At 41.0% G+C, this 23,336-nt stretch overlaps 1 protein-coding gene and 1 long non-coding RNA gene across 30 annotated transcripts in view; one reads left to right on the forward strand and one right to left on the reverse strand.

The window, feature by feature from the left end:
* HECTD1 (HECT domain E3 ubiquitin protein ligase 1) overlaps window positions 1-19,834 on the reverse strand; it is a 63,682-nt gene extending 43,848 nt beyond the window's left edge. For 17 of the 29 annotated variants that reach the window (XM_088671443.1, XM_088671508.1, XM_060273082.2 and 14 more), the window contains exons 1-4: window positions 12,216-12,510; window positions 6,547-6,812; window positions 1,159-1,393; window positions 61-288 (exon numbers count right to left, since the gene is read on the reverse strand). In XM_088671443.1, the coding sequence (XP_088527569.1) occupies window positions 61-288; window positions 1,159-1,393; window positions 6,547-6,686 (603 nt within the window). In that variant the 5' untranslated portion in view covers window positions 6,687-6,812; window positions 12,216-12,510. Of the gene's footprint in view, window positions 1-60; window positions 289-1,158; window positions 1,394-6,546; window positions 6,813-12,215; window positions 12,511-16,426; window positions 16,564-19,579 lie in introns of those variants that run through there. The other 12 variants (XM_088671446.1, XM_088671470.1, XM_088671434.1 and 9 more) reach the window with 3 other exon arrangements.
* On the forward strand, window positions 12,503-22,844 carry LOC148687688 (uncharacterized). Its single transcript, XR_015950451.1, has 2 exons — window positions 12,503-12,767; window positions 22,285-22,844. It is a non-coding gene; the product is annotated as an uncharacterized LOC148687688 (long non-coding RNA).
* Window positions 22,845-23,336: the final 492 nt, after the last annotated feature.

Genomic DNA, 23,336 nt, shown 5'->3' on the forward strand with positions numbered 1-23,336 from the left:
CTCTCAGTTCTGGAGTAACCTATTTACAGTGCTTTCAACTACATATTCTAAACTGTTTACCTGATGGTCTTCATGTTTTAACAGACTCGAGAGGGATTCAACACAAATCTCTAATGAGGAATCCTGAGGTTCCATTTTTCCACAGAGTCTGGATACTACAGCCATAGCAGAATGCAACGTATCTTTATGAACTAGGTGCCCACTGTCACGAATAAATGTCAACACACAGTTCAACCCCCCTGCTTCAAACACGGCGCCTGATTCACGGGTACAGATGAGTTCCAACACCTAGAATGAAAAATTACACAGACAATCATACAACAAAGCAGGTATTCTTTCCAATTCAATTTCCCCAATGCTTATTCACTTTTTATTTAAAAATATTATTGATCAAAATCATCAGTATAAATGCATTAAACCTCATATGGTGTCAAAAAAGCTATAAACATGTAACAGATAGGGGGATGTGTATGCTGGCCCTGCCCCTCCACCCCAACATTACCCTGTTGAGCAGCAAGATCTGAAGGGAGTTTGCAAGCATGCATGAATCCATGATCAGGAGCCCTGTGCTGACACATGTACAAGCTCTTTTCAGACCCTGAAGCTCAACTTGGCAAGTGGGGTGGTGGGGCGGAGCTGGAGCTGGAGCACACAGGCACCCACCTCCTACACGTTTACAGTTTTATAACAACTGAACAGGGCCACAGTTTAAAAAAGTGTTATGCATATCTGACATTAGAACATCAGAAGCAGTTTGTGTCTGGAAGTTACAGAACCCTAAGGTAACTGGATAAGACATGAGAGTTTTAACAGGCTATGGCTTTAGCAGTCTCAAGGTTAAAATGTCTATGCACAAAGCAAGATACGTTACAGAAGATCCGCAAACAGGATCTCTCGCAGGTTTTTAAAAATAATGTTAATAGCAATTGTGGAAGTACAATTCGATTTCCCACTTTTCAAGACAATTTGTCCACTAAGGCACCTACTTGAGACTGTTTGGGATAAGGGTATATTTTTGAAGAAGTTTTATTGTTTTGCTTAAGATATCAAAATTTAAAGCAATTATGTCCTGATCTTGTAAGTAGAAAACTTTTATAAAAACATTTTCTTATCACGAAGTTTTATTTTCTGTAATGAAGGAAAATTAATACACCATACCTTTACACACTGCTCAGCCAAGTCTCTGCTGGTTCTGTTGTTAAGCTCAACAACTACTAAACGATTACAAAGTGCTTTGATAGCACCATCCACTCCCACAATCCGACGAGTGCATTCCGCTGATACATCCAAATAATAAGTTATAGCACGAGCTGTTACCTCCAATACATTGTCAGGAGCACTTTCATCAAGGAATATTTTACACAGTGCTGGCAAAAAGGTACGAGGGGGACATCTGCAAGAAGAGACAGATTACTCATCACTAGCATACACATTTCCATATACATTTCTGTGATCTTCGCCATGGCATGGGGTCTCAGGGTCCCTTCCAACTCTACAATTCTATGAAAGATTCTATAAGCCACTGTCTAGATTTAACATCTAGACCAAATAAAACGATTACAAACTGTTCTGGGGTCACAGATATGGGCTTGAATACTAATTTCAGTTTCATGAACAGAACACTTGCCCACTGTCTGAGTCTCCCTCTGCAAAAAAAATAAAAAATGTTCCTAATAGTTGGCTGACCCTCTGTAAGATACTAGTAGCACAGGGTACTACAAAATGAAAACAGAACTGCTAACAATTGGGGGAACCTTCCTGCATGTGCATAACTGCCTTCGACTCACACAAACAACTTTGGATCCAAACCAATATCCACAACTGTAGACATATATTCTGGTTATAAGCACACCATCTATGGTATATCTGGAATGGAAAAGGAAATCTAAACTAGTTAAAAGCCTGTATGTGAAAATATTTTTGTGTATGTTTTTCTGAACTTACAGAGGACCTATGCTTTAATTTCAGTTACATAGTAAAGGTAAAGGGACGTGCTTTCAAACTGCTAGGTTTGGCAGGAGCTGGGACCGAGCAATGGGAGCTCACCCCGTCGCGGGGATTCGAACTGCCGACCTTCTGATCAGCAAACCCAAGGCTCTGTGCTTTAACCCACTGCGCCACCCACCCAGCTACATAGTAAACCTCAATTAAAAGCCAAAATCCAGTAATTCAAGGTAACAAAACCACAACAGTACAAGCAAAAGACAAATGAGACTACTCTGCACATCTGAAACATATTTTGACAGATTTCAATTCTTTTGTCTGGTTACTGTTAAATCAGGCATCCCCAAACTGCGGCCCTCCAGATGTTTTGGCCTACAACTCCCATGATCCCTAGCTAAGAGGACCAGTGGTCAGGGATGATGGGAATTGTAGTCCAAAACATCTGGAGGGCCGAAGTCTGGGGATGCCTGTGTTAAATTAATGCCTCCTTATACATATGACATATTAATTTGATAAATCTGAGTACATGAAGGCTTGCCTTAATGAGGCTAATGGTCAGTTCTCTTCCTTGCCTAGCTTTAATAATGGGTTCAAGATCAAGTATATATATAAAAATATGTTGGATATTGTCATGCACTAAATATTGGGGGAGTACCACAGCTGAACAGTAGAGTACATGCTTTGAATGCAGAAGGTTCATCCTCAGCACTTTCTGGTATTTATTATGACATTGTCTGGCTCCACTTAACAAAGTTCTCTAGGTGAGTTACAATAAGTAAGTTTTTAAAAAGTTGAACTACAGTGGAAACCATAAACCCATTAAAGAGTAAAACTATACAATTGGTTGTTGTTGTTTTAAAAAAGAACTTTGCATCCCCAAAATTAAAATGAATTTAAAATGAAGCACAGGCTAAGAAAAATATGTAAAAGTCCTACGTGAATGGAAAGCTCAGTATAAGGCAGTTTTCCCACATGAAGTGCATGATTGTGTTATTCTGTATGTTCACTCCATAATCTGATTTGTCTACTCAGTTCTGAGTTTTCATTCCACAATAATGATTGTGCACAGAAAATTGCTTTGCCTAAAGCAAAAAAACTTGGAAAAGATCAAATAAGTTAAGGAGCTAAATGCCTTTAAATTTTGTGATGAAATGGCAGCAAGATAAGTGAACCAAGTTTCTTGCACATACTCCAATTCAAATAGGTACAAAATAATCACCCAAATTACCACTGTGATAAGAAAAGAGGCATAATATTGAGAAAAAATATGAAATTAATCAGCAATATGTTTCACTATAATCACCATTCTACCTTTCTAAAGGCTGTTTCATACAATATACAGTGGTGCCTCGCTTAATGAATGCCCTGCTTAACGAAATTTCCGCTTAACGAAAGGATTTTTCCAGCGGAGGTTGCCTCGCTAGACGAATTCGTTTTACGAAAAATTCGTCTAGCGAATCGCGGTTTCCCATAGCAATGCATTGAAATTCAATTAATGCGTTCCTATGGGCAAAAAAGAAATTCAAAAAAAATTCCATGCATTCCTATGTGATTTGCTAGACAAATTTTTCATTATAAGAAAAGACCCGTGGAACAAATTAAATTCGTCTAGCGAGGCACCACTGTATCTTCTATGGAACTATCTTGTACTTCCTCTATAGGGTGGCTTCTCCGGAGTTTTGTATGTGCCTGCCCACCATTCGGAACAGCCCACACATGAGCTGGCACAAGCCATCACCCAGAATGTTTTGAAGATGCCTGGAGACACAATGAAACCAATTTGCCTGGAAGAGGCAGTAAGTATTAAGTGGCTTACTGCATAAAATCATGCAAAGTGGCCCTAAACCACTGAAGGTTTGAGTCAACCTGGATGAACCTGAAAGTTTAGAAATTGCATAAATTAAATATTTATTCTACCTGCAGCCCTACTGAAACCCTAGAGCCTGTCCCTCTCCACATATGCCAACTCTCCATTATGTCCATTTCCATTGCTGCCATAGGAAGAATTTAAGTACTGTAAAGTTTTGTTCAAGAAACATGAGTCTGGGTAACCTGGGTAATAACTTACAGCAACTAGCCAGTCATCTTGCTACTCTGTAACACCGCATTTGTTGCCTCAAATAGCAAAGCCATTTTACTCACTGTCCACAATACAACCTAAGTAAATACTATATTATACACATTTATTTTTAAATTTATTAGTTCTTGCCAATTACTCCAAGAAAGCCCTAGCATATTAACACTGGTAAAATAGCATTAACATGGTGCAATCACCCCTATTGTGTGTAACTGTCTCCAGATTAAAGATTCCACCCTCCTTTTCTGTAGGTAAACATGCAAATTGCATGTTCACATATATATATAAATAGAAGCACGGACAAGCCTAGGAACACACAGAATTCTATGCCTGAGCAGGGCTGCTCATTTTAGCAAGGAATATACTTTTAAACAAAGAGAAAATACGCATACACATTATGAAACAAATACTAGATAAAGAACATTACCCCACAGAATAAAAAGTAAAAAAAATCAAAAAATAAACTCTTGAGTTCTTATTTACCTAACAAAAGAATCCAGTGTCACAATTAGTTTTAATACAGAGGGGAATTTAAAGATTTCTGAAATTTACAAACAGGAAATAGACAGGAAACACCATGCACCAATGTTACCCATAACCATTTTACTATGGTAATTAAATAAAGATGGTTCTGCACAACTATAAATTCTGTGGTTAAAACTCTGAGGGTGATATCCAACTAACAACTCCCTCTAACAGAAGTCTGTGCAAGGATTTTCCCCCCCTCCCCCAAGTTGGCTTGGTGCATGAAAAAAGAATCCCCAGAACAGTGTGGGGAGGGGGAGGAAGGGGGATCATTCTAACTACAGTAGCTGAAATGCTTATGCTGATGGAACAATTGCCATAGAGCTACAATGAATTTCTCCCACCAAGTCTATTCAAAGTATGACTAACACTGGATATTATTATTATTTATATCCTGATGGTTTCCCAGACAGGGACCCAAGGCTGCTTACTTGCAGCTAAAATAAAAAGCTAAAAACATAGGGCAGAAGCAATCATTTTAAAATTCAGTGGTAACTGCATCAAAGTATATATAGTATTTAAAACTTTCTGAAGTGTTACTGTGAAAAAAATGTGATGACTAATGATCAGGCTTCCTGAATCACAGTCACAGAAAGGTGACTTAACACTACCAACTAATATTAACAGGACAGATGGACTGAAATGAACATCGCTGAAATGACTATCACTACCTGTAAAATGCTTTTTGAAAGTCAACAGTTTTACAAACAAATTTCTAATCTGTATACCAAAATGGTTGTATTTAAACTAGTTAAGTCCACTAAGGACCAGAGTGCATCTCCAGTGTCCATCTCACTAATTTTAAGTTTGTGGTTTTAAGGCTCTCAGTCATAGTAACATACTTTTAAATGGCAAAGATGTTCCATTTTCCTTGACTTTAGGTAAAATGTGGTTCCAGAACTAATAGACATAGGGGCTCAAGAACAGGCAAGCATTCATGCTACCATTTCCCCCCTAAAATCTGTGGTTTCTTAAGCTCTCTGGTCACAACAAAGGGTTTACTTACTCTTGGCAGATGTATTTCATTACAACTGGGAAAAATTTCTAGGTCATAATAAAAAGCAGTTTACTGCTCAGAAGAAAAACTTTTAAAGCAATATTGTTCTAATAACAACTACTCTTACTAGCTCTTGAAGGAAAGAAAAAATCCTACTAATCTCAAAAACAAAAGGCACCTTATTAAATCTCCACAGTTCCTTCCTAATGTATCAATAAGTAAAGGTTATCTTATTTAATAATAGTTTCCAGTCACCCACAGCAACTGACACAATTTAGAGACCTTAAAAATTATCAACTTTCAGTTCAGCTTCTCAGAAGAGAATTATATTTTAAAACATTAAGATATGGTATAAGCACTATATTACAAACTTGTCCACTGTGACCCATAATTTCTAAGATTAGTACTAAAATCTATTTCTGCTAACAGCTGCAACATTTTATAGTTGTTATTTAGTCAAGGCACAGCTGAAACCCTCTGCTAAGTTTTAAAGTTAGCAGTAACTGAACCGAACACTAATCTTAAATATTTCAGAGTATAAAGAAATAGAAGAACTTGAAATGAAAAATTGATCTTTTTAAAATGGTCTTGCTTCTGTCATCGTATTTGGAAACACGCTTAATTAAAATTATCTTCCGCCCCCCCAATAGATCCATATGAAGTAGAGCAAAAGCTGTAATGCAGATGTTTTTGTTATACCCAAGGATCTGCACGCATGCTAAAAGCAGTAAGCAAGCTCCCAAGAAGGAAATTAGTCCAGCTGCCTCCAGAAGAAACTGCCTTTAACAAGAGTACAAACCTTATGTTAAAACAGATAGTGCTACAGCTGCTCTTTTTTTTTTTTTACTTCTTTTAATGATCACTACTGGTGTCAATGGATTGCTCAAGTCTGCCTAGAAACACTAGTTAACAGATTCAAACAGCAGTATTTCAGCATGATGTGGATGAAATTGATCAGCAGATGTAAGCCTACATGAAATTATGAAAATAAAAATTTACTTACGTTTCAAAGCATCGATCTACATTGTCAGACATCAAAAGCAGCATACATAACTGCTCCAGAGCTATTAGTTGCATGTCTCTTTCATCTCCTTGCCCCATCTGCAGCCACTCGAGCAATGTATCTGGGTCCACATCTGCCATGATTTTAAAGAGCTGCCTTTTCTTAAATTAAAAAGTAACCAAAAATATTCTTAAAATATGGTCAGAATAACTTGAGTGCAAAAAATCTTCCACTCTGCAAAGATCCCAGGTTTCTATAGTCTTTGCCTAAAAAAAGAAAAAGCAATCCATCAAGAAGTGTACAGCTAAATTTTAAATTGTGCTTTCCAACCATATCACAACATTCTTATGCTGCAATTCTATACATACATTCCCAGGAGAAAGCCCGATTGAACTGAACGGAATATATTTCTGAGTATATGTTGTCAAGCAAATTGTCGAGCAGATAATTATTGCAAAAAAATATGCACACTTCAGAAATAATTGTGCACCACAGTAACCTAAGTCTTGCAGTCAGGATAAACTATGCACAATAGATTATATCTGATGATTTAGTGTACTTTATTTTATTTGTGCTGATCATGGAAAAAGTGCTGCAAAGTGTCATCTTTGACCAACAGAATTAGTCTTGTGTTGGGAGATTTCACAAGGCACTGCTGAAACAGTTTCAAGGTTATCATTGCAGCCATAACAACTAGAAACATGTTTCAAAATATCACTACTGTATATAAAAGTGTTTGTGTGTGCTGCTCAAAGATGTAATATCATTGGAACAGTACAGTCGTACCTCGGGTTGCGAACACCTCAGGTTACGAACAACCCGGGTTACGAACTTCGCAAACCCGGAAGTATTTTCGCCACATGCGCCGAAGCGCCACGTGCCTTTGCACATGCGCAAAGCGCGAAAATAGCGCTTTGCGCATGCGCAAAACGGCAGCTCGGGCCCTTTTCGGGTTACAAACTTTTCGGGTTACGAACTGCGACCCGGAACGGATCGCGTTCGTAACCCGAGGTACCACTGTACTCAGATATTAAACATTTTGCTGACAATTATTGCTCATGTTATTAAAATAATTTATCCAGGGCTGTAAAAGTGCCAAGTGCCTGATCACCCAAGGATATAGAAATAGTATTGATATTTAAGGATTTTAGTTAGAGGGAGCCTGATGCCTAAAAAAATAATAGTGGTTCCTAGGAATTTGATATGTTTTTCTGCCCTAACTTTTAATCATCTTTATATCTTTTCATTCATCATGTTAGAGTTTTGAATACAACACATAGGTTGATTATGCCAAGATGGTAACATCAAGCCCAGCAGTTCCAAAAAGGACAACACCAGCAAAATGTTACAATCACAATGTTCCAGTACTTCATCAGGGCTTGTATCTAATACTATGCATTCATTTGTTGATGTTGTAATTATACCTTGTCAGAAATGACTATGGCCATGAAGGGAAAACGCAACAGTAGCAGTTCAAGAACCAACATCCTCTTCCTAAATAATAATCAAGTGGTTGGGTTTTGTTTTTTTTACAATTGGAACATCTACTGAAGCATTTTTTGTCTTCCTCTTAGGCCAGGCATCCCCAAACTTCGGCCTCCAGATGTTTTAGACTACAATTCCCATCATCCCTGACCACTGGTCCTGTTAGCTAGGGATCATGGGAGTTGTAGGCCAAAACATCTGGAGGGCCGCAGTTTGGGGGTGCCTGTCTTAGGCTATAAGGTACTGACATAATGATCCCTTCCAAGATTCGAGTAGTGACCACATAATGATTAAAATAAATCCTTAAGACTAAGAAGGATTTTTTTCTGCTGCCATAATATTGCTAATTATGACCAGATATTCCTTAAATATTTAAGGAAATAAAGTTAGTGTGATAACCAATATTACTTAGGAGACTCAATGCAATCAATGTACTTGTCCATAAGTTACAATGCGTCTACTCTGAATATAACCAACACTGAATATTACCCTAATAAATTTTGGTTTAAAGAATTCTGATTGTTGCTGTTTTCATTCACCCTGATGCAAACATCCCTCTAACAGACTGCCTATTTGTAACAGAAGGGTTTGTTAGGATATGTGTATCAGTGAAGAGATACCAACAAATGTGGCAATTAAAGGCTACACTCTTTTGGACTGCAGTACCCACAGCTTCAGCCCAAGCCAATTCATATTGTACTTAAAAGTTTCACTGAGTTCAGAGCTGCATACTTCTAACAGAACATACCCTAAACTCCCAAGAAAGCTGTCCAATGGGTCACTGGATCCGCCAGACCTTCTCAGTGAGCAGAAAAATGATGTCTACTGCCATTGCTGTTCCGCAGGCAGAAACAATCATCCACAGTGAAGGACAAAGGGAGACATTCTGTGGGTATGTCAGGCAAAACACTGACCCACAGAATCCTACGAAAACTCACTCTCATGAAATACTCCAAAAATGGTGGCAAAACTATGCCAGCCCAGGAACTAGTGTTATTCCCACCCCCACCCCCACAATAGCAGACAATGGGTGGGAAAAATTTAAAAACCCAACCTCAGTAGGTAAAAGTAATAGCCACTCCTCCCACCTTATTCACTGGCAGACAGAAAGCAGCAGTGATTAGAAAATGGTGGTATCTCCACCACATAAAATTCCATTACTATTTTGGGACTGGATGCCTTGTTAATGCCCCCTTTCTTTGGTGCTAGAGTGGCCACCTTTAGGTGTTCTTAGAAGAATCAAAGTATCTAGACAAGGCATCCCCAAACTTTGGCCCTCCAGATGTTTTGGACTACAATTCCCATAATCCCTGACCACTGGTCCTCTTAGCTAGGGATCATGGGAGTTGTAGGCCAAAACATCTGGAGGGCCAATGTTTGGGGGTGTCTGATCTAGACCAATTTCAGTCTGGCTTCAGGTCAGGCTTTGAAACCAAAACAGCCTTGGTTAACATGAATGAGCAGCTTTATGACAGAGACAGCAATAGTATGACTGTTGGTTCTCTTGGACTTTTAATCAGTTTTTGATACCACTATGGTATCTTTCTGGACCAATGCTGCAGGACAGGGGGTTATGCTGGACCAACTCTACAGGCATGGTGTTATGGTAGCTCTGCTCCTACCTGCAGGATAAATTTCAAAGGGCTGCATTGCGTCTTTTGCTCTTCCCCATAGCAGCTGTGCTGTGAGATACCACAGGGATCCATCTTGTCCCCCAAGTTATTTATATCTATATGAAGCCATTTAGAGAAGTCATTAAGGGATTTGGAGTTGGGAGCCTTTGGGATGGTGATGGCATGACAACCACTTATATTACTTCTGTCATCTAAGTCATCTGAGGGTGTGCAGGCACTGGACTACTGTAATGAACTACCGTAGATTGCAGTCAATAAATTGTGAGTGAATCCTGGAAAAATGCAGGTCCTTTGGGTTGTTGGTTCTTATGCTGGGGAATGAGACAGACAGCCTGCTCTAGATAGGACTGCACTCCCTTGAAGGAGCAAGTTTGTAGTCTGCAAGTAGTCCCAGGTCCATCTTGTCACCAAAGGTGGCAATGGTGGCCCACAGTACTTTTGGTCACCTTTGGCTGCCTCACCAGCTACAACTGTTCCTGGAAAAGGATAGCTTGGCCACAAAAGTGCATGCTCTGGTAACCTGGTTTACTGTTAACTATTTTGAAACTTTTTGGTACCGTATGGCCTTCCAATGCAATGGAGAGATCAGGGAATGTATTCTGAATGCTACACCTTATTGACTTGATTTACATCAACCTGTATCTTTCTATACATGCACTAAGCTATGTATGCCATTCCCACTGCTTCTGGGCATTGCTTACTTATTTATATGTTCCTAAAGTTCTGTTCTTGCTGTCATTCAATTTTTTATAGTTTTTAGAGACTGATAGTAAATTTTATGTCAACGTTGCTTAAATTTTTTTAAAGTTTCTTTTTTTAATTAATTGTCTCAGTGATATGAATTACTATCTTAATGTAATGCTGATACCTTGTTTTCCTAGGTTTTTAAAAAAAATTCTGATACACTTATCGCTCTTTCTTATGTATTAAACCACTTTGGGTATAATTTGTTATAGAAAACCAGCATAAAAATAAACTAATGATGAGCTGAAAACAGCTGAAAAATTCTCATAATTGCCTTGTACTTCAGAAGCAAAAGACTATCCTTATTGGCATATTAAAGCTTCTTAAAAGGTAAAGGGACCCCTGACCATTAAGGTCCAGTTGTGACTGACTCGTAATTACCTATTTTTGTAAACCTGAGGCTGTTGCTGGATCAATATAACCACCACACACAAAAACAGTTTGCTGAAGTAAATGTGCCCTTTCACACATTTGCTTTTATCCTTCCATAAATGAATTATATTAAAAACATGGAACAAGTTAACTGTACAAAGTTTCTTCAGTTACTGAAGTATTAGGGAGAGGAAGACTCTCTCCAGAATTGTGCCTTTAAAAATATATTGTTGGGCAAAGTCTGTGTGTTTGCTTGTGACAAATTAGCAATTAATAATGTTACCTTTAAATAACATGGGGGGGGGGCATTCCAGAAAAAAACAACCAACCTTATGGTGTAAAATACTGTACTACCCAATTATAAACAAAGTTACATAGAAATTAGTCAAACTTTCAACTTTCAACTTGGTCTGCATGACACACCAAACTAAAAAAACAATAGAATGATTCCTGCAGACTGAAAACCCCCAGGTAACAACAAAAAACAACAACTTTGTCCTGTATTAAATACATATATCACAAAGGTAAATCCTTCAAAGGTTGCCTACATGCACAGCGAAAGACACACTTTGTTTAAATAAATAAAAGTCAAATACACAATCAGGCACACTCTCCCACAAGGTAATAAATGTGGGGGAAGGGGCCACACTTTTGTGGCAAAGCACATGTTTTCCACGCAGAAGGGTTCAGTCCGTAGTATATCCAGTTAAAAGGATCTTAGGTAACAGGGCTGGAAGTTACCCAAGACTTTGGAGAACCGCTGCCGGTCAGAGTAGATACTACTGGGCTACATAGACCGACAGCCTGGCCATGAGGTACCTTCACACGTTCGTGATATAACTATTTGCCGACCTTCTACGACGAGATTGAAAAAAAGCCAACGCCAGACAATACATACTGCCAGGGATGTTATACTGACTTTTACAGATCTGGCTTGCAATCCAACCCCACCTGCAATTCTCCGAGAGTAAGCCCCGCTGAGCTCAACAGCATTCCCTCCCGAGTAGACACGGTTAACATTACAGCCCCTAGTCACAAAGGAGAGACGAAAACAACGTAAGGCCACAAGCCCAGGCACCGAGAGGAAGCCGATCACTTCCCCTCCTCAGGGCCCGCAGCCCAGGGCTCTGGCGAGCCCCGCAGAAGAAGCACCTGCTCGTCTCTCCTCCTACTAGGCCCACAGGCCCCAACCAGATCTCTTCGCGGCGGCCCGGGGAGGCTACCCCGCTCGCTCCCCTCCCGTCCCCAAACCCTCCGTTTCCCCAGGCCTACCAAGCCCCGCCGCGCCTGGACTCGGCGTGGCCTCTCTCCAGCCTCCCCGCTCCAGCCGCCTTCCCCACACGGACCCCGAAGCCCAGCCTGACCCGCCACCGGCGGAGCCGTCCCGGAACCGCCTGCCTCGGAGCCCCAGCTCTCCCCGCCTCCTCTTCTTACCCGGGCCGGGCCGCGGCGCTCGCGTTGTCTGGCAGCCGCAGGCCTCGCAGGGTGACCCGGTCAGGCGGCTTAGGAAAGGCCGCCGCGAGGCCCCGCCGCGCTCTTGTTTCCTCCTCCCCGCTGCCCGAGAGCGAGTGACTCGCTCGCTCTCCGCGGCGCCGCAGACTTTCTCCTCAGACGCCGCCGCCGCCGCCGCTGTGGCCGCCTCAGCTTCCCGGCGTCCTTCGCTCACCTCCCTCAGTCCATCGCCAGGCAGCGACGCACCCCGTCCATCTTGATCCTCCCGGCAGAAGATGGGGAGGGGGAGGGTGACGGGGAAGCGAGCGCCACAGACACTAGAGGAGAAGGAGGAGGAAGGGGAGCGGGAGGGGGAGGAGCCCGCCAGCCTCGGAGTCACGCTCGGGCAGACTCCGGGAGCCGCGCGGGGAGATACCGAGGGCCGGCAGAGGGGGCGCTGCGGAGGCCAAGCTCGCGTCGGCGTTTCCTACGCTCTTTTCTTACCCGCCGCCGGTTAGTTCTCGGATTGGTTTCCCTCAGATTCCGCGCCCTTCCGTAAGTAACGTTGGGGAAGCATCTGGATGGGTTGAAATGAAGCAGCAACGGGAAGCGCCCTATCGCTTTCCTCAGGGCGCAATGGCGAACTTTTATTCTCTCCCCTCCTCGTTAAAAACGAGCAAGAAGCGCCCTCCCCTCATATCATATACTGTACTTCACATGTCTCCCGCGCCCCAAGGGACTGGACGAGAGAACAAAAATCAAAACCTTCACGCGAGGCGCCATTACATTGCGGGATCCGCGGCCCACTGGCTCCTGTGGCTTTAAAGCGGGATGTGAGGGGGCGATTTTATTAACGACAACCAAGTTCCTTGGGTGAGCGGAGGTTCCTCCCAGCTGTAGCTCGGACAACGGGGTAGCTCCCCTCAGGCCCAATAAGCCTGGGGAATGGGCAGGGATTATAAGAACTCCAGGCCCACCCACAAGGGCCGGGGAGGGGGCCTTCAGAAGGGATATATATACAGTATATTTACAATTTTTAAAATATATATTATTATTTATACTCTGCCTATCTGGGGCAGTGAGTGCACCTGGCAAGTGGGTCAACAGGTTGTTCTCCAACTGCATATACTGCACAGACACCGTCTATTTAAAGCACATCGCACCACCACCAAAGACTTGTTGGAATTGTTAAAGGTGCTGGGAATTGTCACTCTAGGAGGGTGAACAACAATCTCCAGGGTTATTTGTAGGAAAAGGAAAAGTGCTTTAAATGTATTGGGGGGGGGGGGTACACAGCCTAAGTCAGAGATAGGGTGACCCTCCAGATTCTGTTGAGCTCTTAACTCCTAACAGCCCCATCCAAAGATGTTGGAAGTCCAACAATTGTCCCTAGTCAAGATGGTCATGTAGTGTTTTCTCCACTTGAGGAGCCAATCTATGTGAGCATGTGGGCAGCAAAGACATATTAGAAAGACAATATAAGGAGTGCTAATTTTACCACCCAACATTTAATAATATTTCCTATATTCCTTCTCCCAACGTGCTCAGGATTCAACTCTCCTCACCACAATCCTACAAAACAATTTATACCAAGGGATAATGAGTGGCCAAGTGAGATTTATTTATTTATTTATTTAATGTTATTTATTTTATTTAATGGTTGAGCAGCCATTTGAGTCTATGTGTCTCCAGTCTAAGCCTTATCTGTCTGATGCTACACTGGGGGGTTGAGGTGGGTGACACCTCCAGTGTTTCAGACCACAAATGAAGTATTTCTCAAGGACACGGACACATACATTCTGACTAGCTCACTGATTCTACATAATATTAAATAATTGAGTGTAAGTTCAGTTATATACAAAGTATACATGCATATTAACTTTTTTTTAAAGGACAGGGCTCTTGCACCTGGAATGGAAGAGGGGAATTTTTAGCAGGTGTAGCTTGTCATGCAATTAGCTCTTCAGTACAACTATTAAAGGTGCAGGAGTCCTGCCCTCTTTTGCATCAGCCCTTCCTAACCAATGTATGCCAAAGGCACAAATTAAAATGAGGGAGGAGCTGTCCTTCTGAGGTATATATATAAACAAAAGGCCTTTGGAGCTTGCTGCATCTCTCCAAAAATGGGAAATGGAAATGGCACTCTTTATGGAATAATGCAGTAAACATATGGCCAAACTGTTAATTTACAAGGTATGTATGTTTTCCAAGCAGTTCCAGGGCAGCTCCCAAGCAGTTCTAAAATGTTAGCTAAAGTGAACAATTCTCCAGTGAGTACATGTGCTAGCTATGGTCATGCTCTCTTTAGCATAAAGGTTGATGGAAGCAGAGAATCCATATATGTATGACTGCAGTTCCACAGGGCAGGGTTAACTCATTGGTAAGGATTTCAGAGGCTTCCAGTTTGCTCCACAATTAGGAGAGAACCTAACCATTTTTGCCTCATTGACTCATGGGCAAATTGGAATGTAAATCTGAGCATCAGTCTGTGTCATTTACACACCAGCAGAGCCCTGGGGACAATGCAACTACACTATGTAGAATGCAGTTCTCTCACCACCTCATTTCTTTGTATATTATTATTATTATTATTATTATTATTATTATTATTATTATTTGAATTTATATACCGCCCTATATGCGGAGGTGTCAGGGCGGTTCACAGAAGAAAATCAAAATATAAAACCACAAAATATATAGTCCCTTCCTGGGGTATTGTATGGGGAAAATATGTGCCTCTGGAAAGTATAGTTGCAGTACAGTACAAAGAAGCCAGTCCAAGGACCTGGTTTTTAATTTGTTTTTGTTTTTTTAGTAGAATGTTCAGTGTTCACTCTTTTATTAAATGTTTGCACATGAACAGAGTGTCCTGGACCCATTTTGCATGTAGGAGAAACTGGCACAGGACAGAAATAGACTGTTTCATTCATTCCTACACATGGGGCAACCACAGCCTTGAGACAAACAGCTTTCTGCAGATAGACCCACCATGTGAAACGTATTTTAACAGTGACTATATACATAAATTGTTGTTTGTTTTCACTTTTGGTGAATGTATACACGCCATCATTTTTAATATTTCACAGAATTTTCCTCAGCATGAAAGGGAATGGATAAACCTTGTTCATATATGGTTGGGTACATTGGATCACCTCAACTGGGGCTAATGTGTTTAGGAATGAGGGGTAAACTGGTTGAAGGTTAGTTAACATTCTTAATTGTGTGTGGTTAAATCTGCATAAAATAGAGCACCCTTTAATTTCCCCCCCTTGGTGTTTATTGTGAACTGCCTTAGGAAGGCCTTTGATTGCGACATGCATTATAAATAAAACCTCTAAATAATCAATAAACATTGTATTACAACCTTCAAAGCTGCAGTTCTGAACATACATTATTTGAAATAGAGTTTTCATTAAATTAATGGGGCATAATCTGATCATGTTTTAGGATATAAATTGAACTGTCACCCTAGTGTTACGATTTAGTTCATTCGTTTTAAAACCTGTAATCTATGGTTCTGAGATCCATCATTAAGTAGGAACTGATGAGATGGTTGGACAGTGTTCTCGAAGCTACGAACATGAGTTTGACCAAACTGCGGGAGGCAGTGGAAGACAGGAGTGCCTGGCGTGCTATGGTCCATGGGGTCACGAGTCGGACATGACTAAACAACTAAACAACAATAACATCTACTCAGAACATTTTGTATATAATTACTCACTGTGATTTGCTATGAAAAAGGCCACATTCAGGCACACTGGGTCATCACAGTGGTTCTTTTTGTAGAGTTGCATGACATTTTTAGTGAGGGCATTAGTCACAAAAGAAGTTAATAATATAATTAACATAAGATTATAGATCTTCTTCTTTTAAAAAACAATAACACATATGTATCTTTTCCACAAACAGGAGCACAAACAAGATTGGAACAATTGAAAAGAGAGAGAGACTGAAATTGACATTGCTGTGTGGAGTGTTCTGTTTAGTATTCCAGTCAGTCATGCCATCCTCTAGGATAGTCCATTCCATTCCCACCCGGTTTCCATCACCTGCCCTGCCCACATCATTGGTCAGCATTCCAGGGCTACTGAGCACATACAGTCTCCATTCAGCTACTCTGGGTTTTCTTTAATGATCAGGGTGGGGGAAGCTGATTGTAATGCCATCAGCTCCTGTTTCAGGTTCCAGGACAACACCAGTAAAAATTAACTTACTGTAACTTTAAATACTGCGGGACCCAGGTGGCGCTGTGGTTAAACCACAGAGCCTAGAGCTTGCTGATCAGAAGGTCGGCGGTTCGAATCCCTGTGACGGGGTGAGCTCCCGTTGCTTGGTCCCAGCTCCTGCCAACCTAGCAGTTCGAAAGCACGTCAAAATGCAAGTAGATAAATAGGAACCGCTACAGCGGGAAGGTAAACGGCGTTTCCATGTGCTGCTCTGGTTTGCCAGAAGCGGCTTTGTCATGCTGGCCACATGACCTGGAAGCTATACGCCGGCTCCCTCGGCCAATAATGCGAGATGAGCGCGCAACCCCAGAGTCGGTCACGACTGGACCTAATGGTCAGGGGTCCCTTTACCTTTAACTTTAAATACTAAACCCGGCAAGACACAAACCTGACTACCTAAACCTAGCACAAAGGATTGAGAGTGTTCCCGTGGATGGAGACTAGTCTATGAGCTGGGTGGACTGGTGAAACATGGAGATGGGAGTAGTAAATTGGTGGCTTGAGGGGAATTTGTGAGGGTAAGCCCATAGCTGCCAAGTTATCCCTTTTTAAAAGGGATTTTCCCTTATGCTGAATAGGCTTCCTCGCGAGAAAAGGGAAAACTTGGCAGCTATGGGTAAGCCCATTCAATGGAACATTTGTCCTTGAGGGCTTCTAAACCAAAATAGATTTCAGGCAGTAGGCTTGTGGTAGGGGTTACAAGGGCCTATAGATAGGCGTGAGCCTTGTGGAAAACATTTTGATCCCACTGTTGGGGAGGTTAGCTTATCTATAGCAAATTCAATCAAGAAGTTTAAGTACCCATTCATTCTTAATTGTTAAATAGGAAAGAGCTGGAGATAAGTGATTATCAGGATTTTTTTTTTGCTTCAGTCTTATTTATTGATGCACAATTAAAATGGGGCAAAACCCACCCGAGATAGTGAACATCAGCATTTATTCCAAATAGTCTACAGTGAGGTTGCTGACCTTGAGCCAGACATCTTGGAGAGCGAAGTCAAATGGGCCTTAGAAAGCACTGCTTTCAATTTTAAAAGATGATGCTGTTAAGGTGCTACACCCAATATGCCAGCAAGTTTGGAAAACTCAGCAATGGCCAGAGGATTGGAGAAGATCAGTCTACATCCCAATTCCAAAGAAGGGCAGTGCCAAAGGATGCTCCAACTACCGCACAATTGCGCTCATTTCACATACTAGCAAGGTTATGCTTAAAATTCTACAGGGCAGGCTTAGGCAGTATGTGGACTGAGAACTCCCAGAAGTGCAAGCTGGATTTCGAAGGGGCAGGGGAACCAGGGACCAAATTGCAAACATGCGCTGGATAATGGAGAAAGCTAGAGAGTTCCAGAAAAACGTCTACTTCTGCTTCATTGACTATGCAAAAGCCTTTGACTGTGTCGACCACAACAAACTATGGCAAGTTCTTAAAGAAATGGGAGTGCCTGATCACCTCATCTGTCTCCTGAGAAATCTCTATGTGGGACAAAAAGCTGCAGTTAGAACTGGATATGGAACAACTGATTGGTTCAAAATTGGGAAAGGAGTACGACAAGGTTGTATATTGTCTCCCTGCTTATTTAACTTATATGCAGAATTCATCATGCGAAAGGCTGGACTAGATGAATCCCAAGCCGGAATTAAGATTGCCGGAAGAAATACCAACAACCTCAGATATGCAGATGACACAACCTTGATGGCAGAAAGAGAGGAGGAATTAAAGAACCTTTTAATGCGGGTGAAAGAGGAGAGTGCAAAATATGGTCTGAAGCTCAACATCAAAAAAACCAAGATCATGGCCACTGGTCCCATAACCTCCTGGCAAATAGAAGGAGAAGAAATGGAGGCAGTGAGAGATTTTACTTTCTTGGGCTCCTTGATCACTACAGATGGTGACAGCAGTCACAAAATTAATAGACGCCTGCTTCTTGGGAGAAAAGCAATGACAAACCTAGACAGCATCTTAAAAAGCAGAGACATCACCTTGCCTACAAAGGTCCGTATAGTTAAAGCTATGGATTTCCCAGTAGTGATGTATGGAAGTGAGAGCTGGACCATAAAGAAGACTGATCGCCGAAGAATTGATGCTTTTGAATTATGGTGCTGGAGGAGACTCTTGAGAGTCCCATGGACTGCAAGAAGATCAAACCTATCCATTCTTAAGGAAATCAGCCCTGAGTGCTTACTGGAAGGACAGATCGTGAAGCTGAGGCTCCAATACTTTGGCCACCTCATGAGAAGAGAAGAATCCTTGGAAAAGACCCTGATGTTGGGAAAGATTGAGGGCACTAGGAGAAGGGGACGACAGAGGACGAGATGGTTGGACAGTGTTCTCGAAGCTACGGACATGAGTTTGACCAAACTGCGGGAGACAGTGCAAGACAGGAGTGCCTGGCGTGCTATGGTCAATGGGGTCACGAAGAGTCGGCCACGACTAAACGACTAAACAACAACAAGTCTACAGTGAAGCAATTAAAAGGCACTGTGGAGTTGGTGCTTTTTACCTTGTCACTTTTGACTGAAAATCTGCCATTATTCAAAAGATATACAGTTGTTTTAATAAGTAAAACAAATTGGGATAAATTCTTAAAATGGCATTAACAATACAAAAAATTTCATTTTAATCCTTTGGATTTTAGTTTTATTTATGTGCCCCAAAATATCACAAAAACAGTTCCTGCCTCACACACTTTCCCAATTAAATTTGTGTCATTTTTAAATTTTAACATAAACATTTTCATTAGTCATATTTCAAAACACTGCTTGGCTGATGCTTCTATGTATGAAACCAGTCTGGGATTCTGAAATCTGAGCATGGTAGAGGTACCCTAAATGACCCCATAGATCTTAGCAACATGGCTTGGGATGACACAGTTTTCTAAGTGTAAGAAGAACAAAACACATTTATTATACTTGTGATCAAATGCTTAGCAATGTTGGTTTTTTGTACTTCTGCTTTATTCCTACCTAGCACAGAATACAGAACATTCACCTTTTCCATCTTATCTTTAAATAAATCACCATATAATTCATTTTCTTAAAGAAACAAATGTTTCAATCTGTTGTGCTTTTTCACAGAAAAAAAGTCATTTCCTGTTTCAGATTATTCTTGTTACAGTACAGTCAAAAGGATTAGCTACTTACTTGATGTGTCCACTGAAAGGGTTACACAGTAAAATGTCTTATTCAGTCCAGATGGCTTTTCAGACATCTTCATGAAAAATACTTTTATCCAGAAAAGCGAATCCTGCTTTAAATCTTTTTCATTTAAAAAGGGGTTGGGGGGTTGGGTGAAACTTCATATTAAGATCCCAGCAGTTCTCTTTCAGTTTGGCTCTTGTAAAATCCTAGACCATGGCTGAACATAGGGTCAACGTTGTGGCTTTTCCATATCGTGTCACTGTCTGTAATCTTGGATCCCGGTAATCACAAGTGCAACTACGTCAGCTGTAGAGCACACTGTTTACCATTCACCAGCTTGTGCAATATGTTGCAATGAGAAGTGTGTTAAAGGTTGACTATTACATTCTTCAAATGTTTTGATTAGTCATGCTGCTGTGTTTTCTGCCTGAGGACTGTATGCAGTGTAAGTTTTGAAAGTGCACTGTATTTGAAAACAGCAGTCTAGTCTTTATATAGCCATTTCTTCTCAACTTCCGCTTTCAGACATAACTAACAGGATCTTCCAGGCAGGATATTTTTTCTGCTTAAAAAAAGAATCTATAATAAGTGAGCAAACGTTCTATAGATGTAGCCTCCTCAAGCTTGTGAGTCCAGCAGACAGGAAGTGAACTCCCTGCTTAAACTTCCTGCTTGTGCCAGGCTAAGAGTAAAGTGATGAGGAAGGCGTCAACTTTGATTCCAGCCAATCAGGAATTGCAAGAGGATGACATACAATCATTCTGTGTATAACCACATTTATTCCAGGATGACTAACACAGGTTGGCTTTCGTAACCACAATAGCTGTGCATGCCCTGTGGAACTTTTGACTTGGGGTTTTTGACAATTTCAAAAACAGTTTGCAAAGTGGTATTTTAGCTGTACTTCGGTGAAGGGGCATGAATCAGTCCCTGTCCTTGGGAACAGAGACCTGGTTAAAGGGAGAACAGAAACTCCTTGTTAGAACAACAACACTGTCTACCACCAGTCTATTTCCAAGCATGATTCAAAGCACTGGTTATCATGCCCTACAAAGCCTTATATGACTTTGGTTCAGTTTGTGGGACATTAGCAGCCAAACCCAACAAATGCATATTATTGCTAGTTAACATGAGAAGGGGCTGAGTCCACAGAGCTATATTGCTAATAGGTAGATACTCAGACCATTGAAGTACAATTGGTAGGGAGGGCTCTATATGATGTCATTTCCCCTCTCCTAGAGAGGAAGAAGCATTTGGAATTTGTATTCCTCTCTCTCTTCCTTGGCATTGGTACAGACATGCTTCCGCTTGCTCCAGCTTTAGGCACATTCCTGAAGCTGGTTATGGTGTGTGTGTGCTGCCTTTGTTGTAAGCCTATGCATGATTATTATCCCAGCAAATGTCTGTTCACTCATTTAAGGAATTGCTTATTATAAGAGCAATTATGTGTGACTGGCATTTACTTTGGCCTTAAGTTTATGACAATCTGATATATATATATGTGGTATTTCTCAGTACGTTTCCCAGTACGATTCTGAGCACAATTCAAAGTGTTGGTGCTGACCTTTAAAGCCCTAAACAGCCTCGGTCCAGTATATCTGAAGGAGCATCTCCACCCCTATTGTTCTACCCGGACACTGAGGTCCAGCGCTGAGGGCCTTCTGGCGGTTCCCTTGCTGTGAGAAGCCAAGTTACAGGCAGAGGGCTTTCTCGGTAGTGGCACCCACCCTGTGGAACGCCCTCCAACCAGATGTCAAAGAGAACAACTACCACCAGACTTTTAGAAGACATCTGAAGGCCGCCCTGTTTAGGGAAGCTTTTAATGTTTGATGGATTACTGTATTTTAATATTTTGTTGGAAGCCACCCAGAGTGGCTGGGGAAGCCCAGCCAGATGGGCGGGGTATAAATAATAATAATAATATCCTCAAAAGCAGAATTTGATGAACATTATGTTCTAATTATATTGAGGACACTGATAAAGTATGTTGAAATTCATTGCCAACCAGGCTGTGTAGGATCACAATACTGAAGGCTTTCTGAAAATATCTGGATACTTCTGTTTTTTGCAGGCTGTATCTCAAAGGAAGACTGACTTTGCAAGTCTGTTTTCTTTTGTTGGTGTGTTGGCTATAACTTAGTAATCTGAGTGTCTACTTGTTTTATTATTTGTTGGTTTCTAGCATTTCACTTATCAGTATTTTCTTTTGTTTCTGTGTTTTATTGGAAAGTTTTGTACCGTATGTTATGTGCTTATTTTTAACTTAAATGTTCACTAACCTATGGGAAAGAGTCTGAAAATCAGGATACACATTTATTAATAAAAATTAAGGTTTCAAACAGCATTTCAGTAAATTCTAAAAACAAGATTTTAGGATACAAAGCCTTTTCCAGTCTCTTATCATTCTTGTTTCACCAATCTGTTGATTTCTGGGAAGTCTGCACTGTGAACATTGTGAGTTGATATCCATGAGAACATACTGTACATATGTTAATCTGGTCCTGCTCTTTCTTCTGTCACTGAATTAAGGCCCTTCACATGGTCACTGTTTTCAAAGCTGCTCTCTGTAAGGGTCAACCTAGATATGACATGAATTGCATGGATGCACTTAACATGCAAGGTTTTTGTTGCTGTAGTATAAATAGCAACCTCTTGAGTGCAAGGTTGGGCAAGTGAAGTTTATTCCTGCCTCTTTATTTGTGCCACAGCATGATCAACGCCGCCTCTCTGCACCTGCTGTTTGCTGTTCCCTTCTGCAGTACTGTGCAAGAATCGTTATGTAGCACATTGAACAAACAAAAGTAGTGAATATCAGAAAGAAAGCTCCCACCACAAATAGCAACAAGAAAGGAAATTCCGAATAAACATCAGGAAGAACTTTTTATGGTAAGAGCTGTTCAACAGTGGAACAGTCTCCTTTGGGAGGTTGTGGACTCTTCTTCTTCGGGAATTTTAAAGCAGAGGTTGGATGGCCATCTGTCTTGGATAGCTGAGATTCCTACATTGCAAGGGGTTGAACTAGATGACCATTGGGGTCCCTTCTAACTCTACAATTCTACGTTTCTATGATTCTGCTATGATTTCACAGATCTTTAAGCAACTGAAAAATTAATGCAGCAAGGAAAGCAATTCAACATTCATAAATCTTATAAACAAATATAGTTATTGAACATAGAACATTGTAAAGTTTTAAAAATATAAATTCATAATTTGTACTTGTTGTTAACCTACATATTTCACTATATTAAATACATTTCTGTTTACAAAACTGTCTTGACTTTGTTTCCCTTCTCAAAACCTAAGGAGTTCAAAAAAAAGGAAGCCTTAATTATTAAACTTCCGGCACTTTTGGTATCTGGAAAGTTAAATCAAATACTTCCCTTTAGAATACATTAAGAAATTATCTCCTTATCTCTATTGCCTCCCTGTGGACCAGCTATATCACTACAAGAAGAAAACAGTGGGAAATGTAGTACAGGAATATCCCATAAGGTCTTCAGTGCAACAAACTCACTTTTTCAAATTATTGAAGCAATGGCATGCTTTGAAGTTCATGAGTTCAGACTAAATTTGGTACATGGTGAAAGACTCGTGATGTTTTCACCACATGTCTAACTTCCAGTGCAACAACATTTTGCCATACCACTGCCCACCCACTTAATAATGTGGAACCTGACACATAACCTTCCACTTATGCTCAGCTCAGGCTGGGCTCATTCACATTACATAATCCCCACACTGAATGCTAAAATGCTGAAAT

Source organism: Zootoca vivipara, chromosome 1 (genome assembly GCF_965207765.1).
Source record: "Zootoca vivipara chromosome 1, rZooViv2.hap1.1, whole genome shotgun sequence".
NCBI lineage: Eukaryota > Metazoa > Chordata > Lepidosauria > Squamata > Lacertidae > Zootoca > Zootoca vivipara.